The sequence below is a fragment of the Podarcis bocagei genome (assembly GCF_964188305.1).
Source record: "Podarcis bocagei genome assembly, chromosome: 3".
Lineage (NCBI taxonomy): Eukaryota > Metazoa > Chordata > Lepidosauria > Squamata > Lacertidae > Podarcis > Podarcis bocagei.
The window spans coordinates 63,262,511-63,277,746 of NC_138127.1; the positions used below are offsets into that span (position 1 = coordinate 63,262,511).

Below are 15,236 nucleotides of genomic sequence, written 5' to 3' on the forward strand. Positions count from 1 at the left end.
CAGTGGGGCTTAGTCACAGGTAAGTGGGTAAGACTATAGCCTCAGTTCACTTTGGTGCACACAGATTGCCACAATTTAAGAAGGTATACTTCATTTTAATGGATTCACTTCTGTTACCAAGTTCATTTTTGCATTGAAAAAGAGCTTTATGAAGCCCAGTCTTGCAACAGAAGCCCAACCAGGATTACCAATTTGCCCATCTTGTATTTTGGAAGGATTTTGCCTTTGATCTTAAGTGAAATAGTAAATGTCCCTGAGATGAAAGGAACTTGCTTCCATTTTAGTGCACTTAGGTTTGGGGTATTTGTCTGAAACATAGTAGTTTTACTTGCTTCAGAGTTAATCTTCCAGATGTGTTTAAGACTGCTGGGTGAGGCATGTCCCGTGTTCCAGTAACTGCATTATCTCCCAGTGTAGACATTACATTTGAAGGAGCAGCAAGGGAAAGGAAAATATGATCTAAAGATCCACTTCCCATCACACACTATACATAGGCTCACACTGTTGCTTTGTAATAAGACCTTTTTGTGCATTATCATTATATAGATCTGTTTGCCAGCTCCTCCTCCTGGCCTAATAAACAGTACAATCAGGTAGCACTTGTGGATTGAGCGGTTGCAATGAGATAATCCTAACTTTCTCACAAGCGTGTTTGCTTCCTTGTGATTATTTTAATGTACACTGGATGGGAAATAGGTCTACATGGAGCAATTCCTGCACTCTTCTTTTACAATGCTTGCCCATAGAGGAGGGATGAGCATGAGCTTTATTAATGCCTCCGCTTTTTATTCTGCACTGGTTTGGTTTGGTTTTTTAACTTTGCTCAAGTACAGAATCAAAGAGGCAGCCACTGAGCATGTGAAAAATAACAATGTGAGAAGCAAGGGACAGCATTCAGGCTCAGATTAGGATAAGATTGAAACGGTCCCTTAATACTCACAAAATAATACCTAATATTTTAAGAGACACCCAAGAGTCAAATTCTAACTTCGTCAACGTGTTCAAGACCTAATTACTTACTTTCCCGCTCTTTTTTCTTCAAACGTTTTCTTCTTCTGTCAATGGAAGCTACTTCAGATTTTAAAGACAAGTAATGTTTCCTGATTTCTTGTAGCTTTTCTTGTAGGATTGCTATGCGCTCTGTGCTGCTCATATTTTCTAGCTCAGCTGCAGAGAAAGCAACATTCATTAGCTCAATGCAAAATCTTAATTCTTCCACCTTATGAAAAATAACACAAAATGAGGGATAGACCAAAACTGAAGGAGATGCAACAAATTTATAGCATTATACAAATTCTAGATTTAATTAAATAAAAATCGGGCAGTGTTTAGAAATAAATTATTCTTTATAGAAAACTGGGAAGACTGGATGAGTCTACTTATCAAGGTTATTCTTGTATCAGTAGCTACTGCCACTAGGAATCAAATAATCACCACCCACAAAAACCAACCAACCAACCACCTATGTATATTTATTTTGCCATAAGATTTCAAGGCAAAGAGTCTGCTTCATTAGATGCAACGTGAAAGTTTATGCTATAATAAATCTCTTAAGTCTTTAAAATACTACAAACGTCTTTGCCTTTGTTGCAAAACAGGCTAACATGGGTCATTCCCTTGCCCCTCCAACAACCTTGGGGTTGCAGAAGGTACACATTCAAAAGTGCAGGCACAGCAACAAGAAATCCATACTTACACATCTGAAAACTCCATTTGTAAAGTTTTGGCAAGCGATTGTTCTGTTCCTTGAGATCAGAATCCTTCTCTCCATTTTTGCCACACTTTCCTGGAGACTGTGTTCTTGCTGGAGATTTGGTATTCTGAGACTTCATTGCTGCAGGAACTGATTTTGCTGGCTGAGATTTGATGATACTTTCTCCAGCAGAAAGTTCTTCACTATCACTGCTGTTTGCTGAAGAAACACATAGGAAACACAGGTTTAGCATATTTCTAAAAATCTCAGCACCCCTTTGAATGATTGTTTCCAATTATAAGATGCATCTCTTTCTGCGGGGTAAAACTAATCTTGACGCAGACAATCTGGCTGCAATCTTCCAATAAAAACAGAATGGCAGTTTAAAACAGGTAACTGGAAGAGAAAACGTAACACTTGTTTCCATAGAGATGAGTGGTACCTGGCCCTGGTGCCAGAGGGCAAGGAATTCCACAATTTGATATGGTTAGGCAGCCCTTATCACTTATGAGAACTCATTCGGGGGGGGGGGTATACAATTTTTTTTTTGTATGTACAGATTCTATAACTTCTTCATTCCAACAACACTTTATTCTCAGTTGTGAGAAACATGAATGATATTAAGGTTTGACCCAAAAGCAGGCCCCAAACTGTTGCAAAGACATTCTCTAAAGTTTGAAGCTGAAGTTTGCTATACTTACGTTTGCTTTTCTTTTTGTTGTTCACCACAGATGCTTTGTGACTTCTTTTTTGCTTTTTTGAGGAACCACCTCCCTGGACATCTTTGAGCCTTTTTTGGCCTGGACAAGCTTTAGTAAAATAATAGCAAGAACAAGATATTACACAATGTATTTTACATACCAGAGACACCAATGTTTACTTTTTAAACGATGAAGTGGAATTAACTTAAAATATCTGCTTCCTGCTTCAATGCAAATTCTCTAAGGTAAGTAGGCCTAGACCAAAGAAGAGACATACCCATGTGGGGAAAAACCGCACGCACAACCTGAGCTTTGCTTGCTGCTTTTGTCTCAGCAGTTGCTACTGAAGAGGCAAACCACCGTTCAGTTTAGAAAGCGTCTTGCCTCTAAGGCAGTGGAAACTAATGTGGCAAAAGCAGGATGTGAAGTTGCAGCTGTGTGTGTGGTCCTTTCCTGCATAGCCATATCCCTTTTTTGGGTCCAGCCATAGAAAATATGAATGCTAGATACTCTGATTTATTCAAAGCAAGGATTTTGTTAGATGATTCCTTAAAACTGAGAGAAGAAAAAACAAGACATATGTTATTAAAATAAACTTTCAAGCAACTATTTTTATCATTTTAATAGAATGATAAAGTAATGGCCACTCTTAGTTTAGAAATCCCTTTAGAAAATGGGGGAAAATATGCAATACTCCTGTAATAAAAAGCCTACCATACTAGGGATGAAATTTAATAGAATAGGAACACTTAATCATGCTTGTATGTTTTTGAAAGATTTTGTTGTTTTCAGCTGTCTATTAATTTAACTAAGTCTGAGACAATTTTATCATAGTTTCTAAAGACAGTAATCTACATTTCACAGGACATGTAAAACTACTATGCTGAACAACAGATAACATGAACAGAGCAGAAATGGAAGAATGCTGTAGAGCAAACCAGGATTGGTTGGCAGTGACAAGCGGATAAAGAAGATCAAATGTGCAGTCTGATGTCCTCTTCAGTCAGCTGCACCATTCTTTAGCAAAATATATAAATATTGTACTGTAGTTAATACTGTACTGAAATTCAAAACAATTTTGTTAGATCCCATGGTTAACTATAATCTACTAGACCATATAATCTATTAGACTGTAGCCATTCAATTACATTTTCCGGACAACTTTTGAGATAACAAAATATTTTCATTCTCATTTGTGAGATAAACTTGTGCAAAGAATAGTGGCACATTCACATAGTTCAGTATTAATATCGGATTCCTAACATCTCTCATTTTAAATAATAAGACGCATTCTTTCAACTCTAAAATATATGGGGCTGAATCTGCTCCCAGAAGGGAAGCCTTGGGTCCAACCCACTGATAATTATATTCCATTTTCTGAACAGTACAGTTTTCACAGAGATTTAAGACATCTTGAAGACAGACAGAAACCTTGGAACTCAACACATTAATAACGAATTTGGAAAAGTGATAAAAGCTAAACAGCACAATGTTTATACCTTTCTCAGCGTGTTCTGGTTGATTGCTGCTGCTGGAGCTGACACTGGCATCAAAGCCTGTAGGAGATATATTTCCTTCAGACTGCAGGTCCTGCAGTTCCCCTACAACACTGTCCACCTCAATTGTGCTATCCGTTTCACTCTTGATGCTTCGTACCTCTTCTTGATTTGGTGCCAGTGGTTCAGACACAGACGCGCTGGACTGATGTCTGCTGGATTCTGCTACTGTTACAGACGGGGGCGATTCAGGTGTTGTGGGAGGGGTGTTTAGTACGGAATTACTGCCACTGCTTGGGAATTCAACTTTTTTGTCATTCGTTTCAGCTGGCTTCTCCTCGACAGGTTTCATTTCTGTGCTGAGTGGCAAAGGTCTTTCAGATTTAGAACTGGGAAAAGAAGTCTCTTCTACGAGAGTTTGCAGGTGTTGCTCCGGTGTAGCATCCTCAGAAGACACATGTGGCGGAGAAGCTGCTGCCTCTGTGTCAGAGTCTGAAAAAAGCTCCTTGAGGGTTTTTTTAGGCCACTGCCCCTGAATACTCGACCAGACATCTTTTCGATCTTTAGCTCTGGTGTTTTGAAGCCTTTCGTCAGAGTTAGTTAGAAGCTTTACTCTCTTCTCTGCCACTTCAGAGAAACCGGAATAAAAAGCATTTGTCCGTAAGGATTTCCTCTTCTCATCCAAACCATTGTACTTCTTGGTTGGTGTTATTTTTAATTTAGTTTTCCCCTCATCTTCATCTGAGGAACTGTTGCTACTGTTTTCCAAACTTAACATGTCTTTGCCATTTGATTTTTCATCCTTGATATTAGGTGACCCAGTTTTTACACATTCCTCTGGGACACAGTATCTTCGTTTTCCACGTTTCACTGGGGGCTTTGTTTTATCCACTGCCTCTTTCTTGACATCTTTCTTCTTCTTGGTGGCTTCGTTCTCTCCCTCATAATCAGTATCATCAGATAGTTCTGCCAATTCTTTACGTAGTCTTTCCGGAGATTTGGATGCTGGTTTGGATGCTGTGGCATCTGAAAGGGATTTGACCTCTTCTGGAAAGGGCAAGCTGTTCTGCTCTTTTGGACAGAGTTCATTGTTACCTTGGCTCAAAGCCTCATCTTGTGGTTCTTCCTTACCATTATTATAAACACTTGGAGGACTTTGGTCATCATCTTGCTCGCTGTCATCAGAACTTTCAGAAGCTGGGGGAGGAACCAAGAAAATCAACTGCAAAAACCATCATCCTAACTATATTTCTGGATATATTACAATTATATTGATAAAAAAACATTTGTTTTAGGCTTCAGAATCTTTATATCTATTAAAATTAGGCATTCAGTATTCTTAAAAAGCAAATCAAACATGATTTTTTAAAAATGCTAGAGCTATACTGGTGGCAGTTCTTGTTTTGCAATTCTCACAATGCTGCTGGGTAATTATACCAAGGAACTTGTATAGTATTCTGGAACTCTATTAAGTGATTGAGGCCCTGATAAATACATCTTCACTCATAGGAGCATGATGTACATATGGATGCATGCAAAAATCTTCCCAGTTAAGCATACAAATTACATGCTCATCTTTTATAGCACTGATAACCTGATGGAGAGAATGGGATGCCTAGGTTTTACTCCTAATATGCAATCACATATAAGTAAGAGTGCTAATCATGTGTTTGGCAATGTGCATGAAATACATGGGGTTTCCTCTCATGTGGCATTCTTTTGAGAGAGGGTGGGTTATGGGTTTGTTTTTACTCTTGTCTTTATTGTGTATTCTGTTTTTTATATCTTGTATTTTTATGTTGTGAACTGCCCCGAGATCTATGGATGAAGGGCAGTACAGTCGTACCTCGGGTTACAGACATTTCGGGTTATGCGTTTTCAGGTTACGGATGTGCTGAAACCCGGAAGTACCGGAACAGGTTATTTCCAGGTTTCAGTGCTCGCTGAAACAGGCCCATGCAGATCTTGTCTGAGGACCCAGGGCAGGAGTCTTGTTAGAATAAAGTTATAAACTCAAACATGATAAGTACAGCCAGCCCCTGGCAGGCCCGCCACCCCCCACCCAGCTGGCTTAGCCCTCTGAGGTCCTGGACAAGTGTACCCAGCTGTTCCATGCTCTGTGCGGGCCTGGGCTAAAATGCCTTACCAGTCCTCAATCCAGTTGTGTAACATCAGCCTCTTTTTATTAAAAAAAATCATTTAAGTGGACACTGGAAGCTGTAATAGAGTTGGAATATTGGTCCACCTGGCTAAGTATTGTCTAAACTGATTTACACACTTCTCCAAGTTTACAGGCAGGGGTCTCTTCCTCAGCCCTAACTGAAGATGGTGAAGATTGAACCCAGGTATTCCTGCACACAACACTTGTGTTTTACCAATGAATGAGAACACCTCAATGGATTGTTGTTGTTTTTTTGCAAGTAATATTATTCCTGCTTCTCCACAAGTTTTTGCATCAAAAACCATACTTTTTATGTTTATTAATGCAAACTGGACCTTTAGATACAATTAATAAAAACCTTTACACAAACACCACAAAAACAAATATTCTTTTCTCAAACAATCTAAGATAGCTTGTAACTTGCAATACAAATGATGAAACAGACTCAAAGGAAAGTGCACGAGACGAAAAGGAAATGAGGATGGTTTCAAAAGGCTTTATCAGAGAAATGGCTTTAAAAAGGAAATGCAATATTCTTTGGAGGATAAAAGTGAATCAATCCCACATGTTCTAAGACTGAAGAATTAGAAAGGAAAAGAGAACGAAGACTCCCTAAAGGAGCAACATAAAGAGTATGGTTCCATTGTGAGAAATGACAGATTGATACCATATTGTATGGGACCAGGTCCAACATTCAAACAACTGAGCAATCAATTTCATGAGCCCAAGGGGACTTTATATTTATCTTCTTGATCAGCAGCTTGTTGATCAAGATGGCTTTTAAAACTTCGAAGATTTTCATGGAGAGCGGCTGTTCAGAAAAATCAGCCAATAATTCCATTCAGCAAACACAAGCCTTTGGGCTCAGCTAAAGTAGTTCGTTGGATTCTGACCCAAGACTAGAAGCCACAAGTTTGTTTAAGGAGGAATGGAACTACTAGGATGTGAGTGAAATGAAATAAAATGTGAGTTGCAATATCTAGTAACAGACAGAAAAGCAAAAATGTGTTGATGTCCATAAAAAAGGAAAATGTTAGGACAAACTAGGAACAGATGAATGTAGATGGTAGGAAACTAAAGAACAAAAAAGAAGAGGGGGCAACTCACTCACACAAAGACATTCTGCTAGGAGATTACATGATTACTTACTCCGGCCTGCTATAGTTTTCCTGTTTCTTAATGAGCCTAGATTCTTATCCATACTTTGTACTAAGTAAATGAATGGTCATGCTTAAGCTAGTCACCAGTACTATTGATTTCAAAATACATGAATGTGCTTCCCTCTTTCTTCTTTATCAGCTCTTATTTTTGCCTTCTGTTCTCTCCTTGGGTGAGATCCAACATAATGTTAACACAAGATGTTTGAGAGTTGACATTGTCATGTGAATCACAACACACAAGCTTATGTGTCACAGAGACTAATAATAATAATAGCAGTGGCGCTAGGTGTTGCACTACATCTTACACACAATACTAATTGAATTTGGCTTTTGTGCTAAGCTAAGAACAATACTTCCATGGTGGAGAAATAATTTCTAGGAAGAATGGCAGATGAAGTTGATGGACTATATGGAACTGGCGGAAATGACTGGCAGAATCCGAGACCAGGGAGAAGAGTCGGTGGAAGAAGACTGGAAAAAGTTTAAAGGCTATTTACAGAAATATTGTAAAATTAATGAATGTTAGAAGAATGTTGGAATGAAGTTATATGGCTTTAGTAGAAATGTTATAAGGAATTAAGTATAAATAGATTAATAGAATATTAAAGGAAATAATAAGGCTAGAATGTGTTAAGCTAATTATAGGATAGAAAACAGAGGAAGATGGAAAGGAATTGCTGAAACAATTAACAGAAGTGGAATACTAAAAGGGAGGTGTGAGGAGATCGTTGAAATAAGTGAATGAAAGATAAGATATTGAAATTGTTTGATGTGTTTTAAACTGTTTTTGTTTGGTTATGTGTCAGTGTTATGTTGTGTTTTCGTATTGTATTGTATTGTTCTTTCCCCCCCTCTTTTTTTGTAGTGTTGTGTTTAAATTGTTGGAAAAGTAATAAATATTATTTTCAAAAAGAAATAATTTCTAGATCCCTATATTTAAACAGATTACATCAGTAGAGATAATTTCCTCAAGTATTGTAATTCTAAACATTCATGCTAATGTGGTAGGAGTAAACATGTCAGTATTGCCTTGATCACTGCAGCAAAATAAGCAACATTTGCTCCATTTTACCTTTGGGTTCGACCCATGAAATGTAAAGAAATAAAACAGAAAATTTAGAGAAAAGTATTTGCTCCAAGAAATAAAGACTGCATCTCCACTGCAGATAATCCTTATACAAAAGGTTACTTCATTGCACAATGCATGCAGCATATGCACACAGTACAAAAAAGTTACAAACTAATTCCAAAAACTTAATAAGAAATAGCTATTTTCTGTGCAATTTTCCATTTAGTGTTGGATTGTTTCTTAGCATCAACCTCACAAATGTGTCCACAGAATTTACTACTCCACCAATGGAAAAATTAAATAATTATTAACACGTATTCTCAAACACATGTGTTTGCATAAATGTTACCCTTGACACTGATACATATCACTACATGAAAACACTTAGAGATGAGTGCATGTGTTGGTTATTAATGGCAGTTTGACAAGGCTCAGCAAGGCTTTCTTGTCTGAACATGGTTCTTATTCACTAAAGGCGACTAGGGTCTGTTTAAAGCCTGTGCTACATAAAGGATTCTCTTCCCTAGTACTAGAAAAATGTTTGCACAATAAACTGGAACGTGTCTATTACCTTGCAGTCCATTAAGGATAGAAATAATCTCTGAAGATTTATTTGGAGCAGTTTCAGAAGTTTTGGCTTCAGCGCAGTCTGATTTGGATGCCATCTCAGGTGATATACTGGCATGAAAAGGTGGTTTTGATGAGCGTCGCAATTTAAACGTTTTAGGAGAATATTTTTCATCTTTCTCTTTGTCTGCTTTATTCTAGTGTATAAGAAAAATATATTCAGTTAATTAAGCCATACTATTTATCTTAAGAGTTTTGAGCATAAAACTCTGGAAAGGTATCACACATGCTGAGGAGAAGGAAGCCTAATGGAGCAGATATTAAGCTTTCTACAAGAGTTCCATAAGTGGAATTTTATCTTTGTTAGAATTTCCTGCCAACAAACAAACAAGAAAAATACAAATCCCAAATATGTGCATAGACACATATACACACTTTCCAGTGAAACTGGTGAGGGTGTACCTTCTGAAATTTTGGAAACAGTTCTGCTGCTGCACAAAAGCTTTTCACGTCCCTCCTCATAAATGAACCTGATGTTGAACCTCCAGAATGCTACGAATGTGAGGGTTGCATCCAATGGTGTCACTCAGCTGACTAAAGCTTCCATCAGTGGAATGGAGAAGGAAGCGTTCTTTGGCAACAACTCCCCTCCCCCAGACCCTCTAAATCTGTTCCAGAGGTTTGGGGATCCTTCAGAGCAGATTTAGAGTGTAAAAGGGAAATAACCAAAAATGGCTTTCCTCCTTGTTCCACTGATTGAACCCTTTGTCTACTGAATTACATCACTGGATACAAGCCTGCCAAGAAAGAGCATTATTAGGACCCATGCTGAGTCCTGCTCACTCTCTGGGTGATGGTCTAAGCAGGTGATTGATTCTAGGTCAAGGGATATCTCAAAACAGGGTGAAAACTATAAGTAAGTGAAGAGCTTCATTATATGTATGACACTGGAGATAGTCTCAGTGTAGTCCTAAATGGAATCTGGGGGTTTGCATTATTAAATTGCACTTTCTCTATCATGGATTTCTCATATTTGCTAGGAAAAAAGCTCTATGATATTGGAAACTGTGAATGTTCCATACTGGATAAAGGGCAGTATGTAAATCTATATAACAAACCAACAAACAGTTATCTAACTAAGCAACACTGAGCCCATAAAAAAACACCACAATGCCTACTGTTGTGTTTTGATGAATAAGTTGCCAAACACATAATATGGGTCTGATATAGGATGACTGGCTTTGTCCTTCACGGTATTATGTTAACTCAGGTACATAATGACAAGTAAATATGAAACAACATTCTTGTGGCACTGAAATTCCCTCCAACTAGAACAGCTGCTATCATAAATAAGTATGTGGTCTTTTCTCCTCCACCTATTCATATGAATATGAATATATTCAGCAGTAGTCCAAAGTCAACAACCTTTATTTTCTTCCGATGCTTTATTTTTGGCACATTTTTGTCAGCTGGTCTCACTATCTTGTCTGCTTTGATCCATTCATCATACCTACAAGGAAATAAAATACATAATGTTACATTTTGGGAGATATTCAAAGCATGGTCTTCAGCAGGGGTAGCCAATATGGTGCTTCCAGATCTTGTTGGACACCAACTCCCATCAATCCCAACCAACATGGCAGATGGTCAGAGATGATGGGAATCGGAGTCCAATAGTACCTGGAGGGTCCAGATTAGTTTCCCCAAGTCTACAGGAACAACAAGTAGAAATACAGATAATAACTTTTTAAGCACATAAGAAGAGCCCTGCTGGATCAGACCAAAGTCCCACCTAGTCCAGTATTCTGTTCTCACAGTAGTAGGTCCCACAGCACATGGGAAGCCTGCAGACAGGACATGAGAGCAACAGGATTCTCTGCAGTTGTACTTCCTAGGAATAGGTGTTCAGAGGCATACCAACACCATTACTGGAGGCAGCACATACTTGGTTATCTCCAGTAATCACTCTGAAATAACTCAGAAACTTTTCATGGCAATTAAATGTAGCTTATGCTTTGACTAACTCTTACAAAATGAAAAATAAAATATTCAAAGCAAGAAGAACCATAAATACATTATTTTAACTTACTGACAACATATCATACAGAATTCTGACAGTCATATTCATCCAACTCAGGAGACAGAATGAAAGTGGCTTAACATTTAAAATTCAGCAGAAAGAGTATGAATGAGTCGCCACCTTGTTAGCACTAGCACTGTTGAACACATAGTTAACAGCTGTTTCAAGCTGAAGGCCACATTTCCCTACTTCAAAAAAGTGTCTAAACAGAAATTGTATGAGTCAGGCTATGAATCAATGCTATTTTCTTCCACAAAAGACGACTGCAGGGTCTACATTTGATTGACAGAACTGAAACTCCTAGCTGTCTCTTTCCTTCCACTAACTCCAATCGCCAAATAACAAACCTTCAACTATTGCTGCCACCTCCTAAAAATAACTATCTACTCACCTAAGCATTCTGACTCTCTTAATGCACAAATGTATGTAGACCCTCCACCCATTCTGTCTCAGGTCCTGTAGCAATTTAATTCTGATTATGCAAAACTGACAATTCCTTGATTTGCTTAAATTCACATGGGATCCCTAGCCTAAATCATCTGTGTAAATATTGATGTACAGTAAAGATATGTAGTCTGTCCAAGGGTTATAGAATTACAAACCAACAGTGAAGGGTCTACAATTATGATGTGAGGCATACATGATATATTATTAGTTGAAAGACAGATGTGAAAGGCATCTCAATTTGCTATTGCTTTTTTTGAGTTGGAGCGTGGAGGAAGGATACAGAGAACCACAAAGGTACGTTTTTATTATTAAATTGCTTTGAAGAACAAGAGGCCACAAAAGCAATGAGAAAACAACTTAATAGGCACACACACCCTAAATATAACCACCAAATATCACTCTCTTGTCTCTCTCTCTCTCTCTCTCTCTCTCTCTCTCTCTCTCTCACACACACACACACACACACACACACACACACACACTTTTGTATGCCTAGATTTCAGGACAAAAAGTTCTACTCTGTTTTCTACTGAGGCTGAAAAGTCCAATCTCAGATTTAGGGTTTGCATTTCTTGTAGGGAATTAGCAAGAGCCTCAGGGCACAACCTCTAGGGGAAATTTAAACTAGTGGCTTTATGTTGATGGTCTATTGAGTACAACGTTTCTAAGGGTCACACTCAAAGTTAAATATACATAATAGAAAACCTTCAGTAACTAAACAATCACATGAATTAACAGGATTCTCTAGCCCTTATAAGTATTATCTAAATCTTTCCCTCAAAAGCTAGAGTTTCAAACTGGAATACATTCAATACAAATCACCCAAGCCACAATTAAGACTTTATAGTCAACCGCTCACAAATCTATCATTTCTACATACTAACACCAATATCATTTCAAAACTTAACTATAGCTGCTCTTGGATCTCTTATAAATAAAAATAGTTTAAAGCCTATAAATAAAAGTTCTTTCACAATGAAGCAAGTAAAGCCTGAGCTCAACTTTCAACTTCTTTCTAATGCTAGGGAGAAAAAGGGTGTTGCTTGAGTAGTGTTGTATATAAAATATACATCCTTTTCAAAGGAAATGAAATACAAAAAAAATCAAAAGCTTTATACAAGTTCATTACATCAGTTTGCAAGTCATATGTTGTGTATTCACTATTTACACTTGAACATAGAAGGCAAAACTATTATTATTATTATGTATTATTTTGCAATACATGCTCAACTTGGTTTGAAGACACATGTGAGCAAGTCAACAGTTAAGGAAACTAAATACTGCAAGAAAAAGAAAATCCTACAATTCAAAATCTTTACTAGCAGTCTCTTATTTGTCTGATAAGCAATGACTTCATTGAACACAGCTCCATTATGAAAATAGAGAAGGTAGCATGACAAGAGTTTCCAACTATGACTCATGATGGCTGACTTTGCCAACATCAGAGAAGTCTAATATGGCATCTCTCCAACCTTCCGAGACAAAGATAACTATAAAAGCAATGAAGATCCAAATGGCAAGCAAAGATGATAAGAAGGTCTACATGAGTATTAAATGAGAAATATGGGGCCTGTTACAAAAGCCCTTGCAAAACACATATCCATAAAACAAACTTTTGAAAGAGCCTGAGGAAGCAGCAATTTGAGAACTGCACGGAGTAGAAAATTCAATTAATGGCATAAAAGAAGTCAAGAACAATTTCGGCAAAAATTAAACCCACCATTTCCCCAAAGCACTAAATTACAGCAGCAAGCCATAATAAGAGGAAGATGCTCAGACATAAAATCAGTGACACAAGTAACTATGGCAAGATGAATCTTCTTTAGAAGTGTATGGTAACAAGAAACCAGGTCTGGCCAAGTGAAAGTCAGCTATTTACTGTCCACAAAGATGCACATAAGAATCCTAGGTGCTCAAAGAAGCTGGTCATCTGGTTTAAGTGCTGAAAATGAACGATAAGATTCTTGCATGCATGCAATCATCCAGATAGAAATCCAGTTACTCCAAATGAAACCTCACCTCTACTTCATGGTAAAATGTATGCTTTGCTTTTTCATGCTAGACTTTGAGAAATGTGTAAAGATCTAGCTGTGTGTTGCCCAATACTACATGATGAGCAGAGCCATAAGCTATTTCTCTGTTATGTACTACTTAAAATAATGCTGAGAAAGGAGTCCAAACAAGATTATTTTTCTTGATCTATATGCTATTCAGTTGCTGTGGCTATATCCTATAATATAAATAATTTTATACAGTACAATGATCTCCAAAGAGCAGCAATATTGAAAAAAATTCAATATTCAGTGTGTTTTAAAATACACAAGTGTATTTTAGAAGTATTTTTAAGGAAGTAATCACTAGCTAAATCTCAATTACCTCACATTCCATCCGCAGTAGTGCACCAAGTAAAGGACTTCTCCACCTTCAATATCAGAATCTTTAATACTAGCTTCATACATTTTTTGATTTTTCCCTCGTCCATACCGCACTTGGACTTTCATGCCTGGTGGATAACACTCAAATTCTTCTTCTTCCTCATTGTTGTCATCTTCCTCTTCTTCCTCCTCCTCCTCTTCTGCTTCTTCTTCATCTTCTTCTTCCTCCTTAATGGTGCCATTGCTTGAAAGGTTTAAAAAATGTCAGTTAATAAAAAGATTGGGGAAAATGTTCTGTGCCAAATGGCGTATATTGATTAATACTGCGGATGCATAGAGGGTGAAGAACAGCAGGCTCCATATATATATGTAAATATATATGAAATCCCTTAAAAGATGAGAATTTTTAATTTATATTGTCAACTGACAAGAATATAGACAAGAATTTAGCAATCAGAATAGTGACAGAAAGAAGCTTTAAAACTTACAGAAGATTTTAAAAAGATGACTTGTTTTAATGAAAAAAACGTTTACCACCATCTATGAAGATTAAAGATGCAGTCAAAAGCCAAGATGCTAGCTGAGACCTCTTCCCCCCGCTTCTTGGGCCCATATTTCTCTGTCTCTCCCTATAGAATGTATTTGAATTTTTCACTGTGCTTCATACATAACTAGTTTTCAGAACATAGACTCCTAGAGTTCTAGAGTTGGAAGCGACCACAAAGGTCATCTAATCCAACCCCTTGCAATGCAGACATCTTTTGCCCAATGTGGGGCTTGAACCCAGGACCCTGAGATTAAGAGTCCCATGCTCTACCAACTGAGTATACACTGAGGTCTTTTTTTTGTTTTGGAACATAACATTAGTTGGCAAAGGACTGCTTTAAAAGCACAGGTATGCTTTCGTTGCTAAGGCTTCAATTCAAAAAATTGTGCAATTAATTCCGCATACTGAAAGCAGTAGCAACCCAAGCCTCATGGTTAAAACTCTTTTGACATTAGGATGAATTTCAAAAGTAGCTTGTGAAGAAGGAGGCAGGTGTGTATCTATTTAAAATCTCAATGGGCACACCCACACCCTTGGGTACGTATAAAATAGCTCTTTGGATCCTGGTCATGACACAGAAAGTAGTGGTCTAAGTTTTCAAAATTAAAAACTCAACCCAATATTTATGAATTTTAATTAACAGATTTTTTTTCAGGTCCTCTCCCTAGAAGTCATGGGCACTGAATTTCCCACTGAATTTAATCATGACTTTTGAAGAGGCAAGCATCCAAAATTGGCGGCTATTTTTCATAAGCCTTGACAAAAATCCAAAGAGGGAGAAGTTGGATGAGAGAGAACCACATGCTGAAGCTCTCCCTAGCTGTTTTTGCCATAGCTGTTTCTGCTGCTGAAGAACCAAGCCTTTGTTGAGTATAAAAAGCAGCTTTTCTCATACCCAGCGGCAAGTGCTGTGACCAGAACAGATAGTTTAAGTTATGCA

At 37.6% G+C, this 15,236-nt stretch overlaps 1 protein-coding gene across 7 annotated transcripts in view; it reads right to left on the bottom strand.

Moving 5' to 3' along the window:
• Positions 1-15,236, bottom strand: part of ARID4B (AT-rich interaction domain 4B) — an 83,894-nt gene that overhangs the window by 1,981 nt on the left and 66,677 nt on the right. For 6 of the 7 annotated variants that reach the window (XM_081186199.1, XM_081186198.1, XM_081186197.1 and 3 more), the window contains exons 17-23: positions 13,751-13,993; positions 10,273-10,357; positions 8,852-9,044; positions 3,894-5,087; positions 2,395-2,502; positions 1,697-1,912; positions 1,021-1,167 (exon numbers count right to left, since the gene is read on the bottom strand). In XM_081186199.1, the coding sequence (XP_081042325.1) occupies positions 1,021-1,167; positions 1,697-1,912; positions 2,395-2,502; positions 3,894-5,087; positions 8,852-9,044; positions 10,273-10,357; positions 13,751-13,993 (2,186 nt within the window). The remainder of the gene's footprint in view (positions 1-1,020; positions 1,168-1,696; positions 1,913-2,394; positions 2,503-3,893; positions 5,088-8,851; positions 9,045-10,272; positions 10,358-13,750; positions 13,994-15,236) is intronic. The other variant, XM_081186201.1, reaches the window with a different exon arrangement.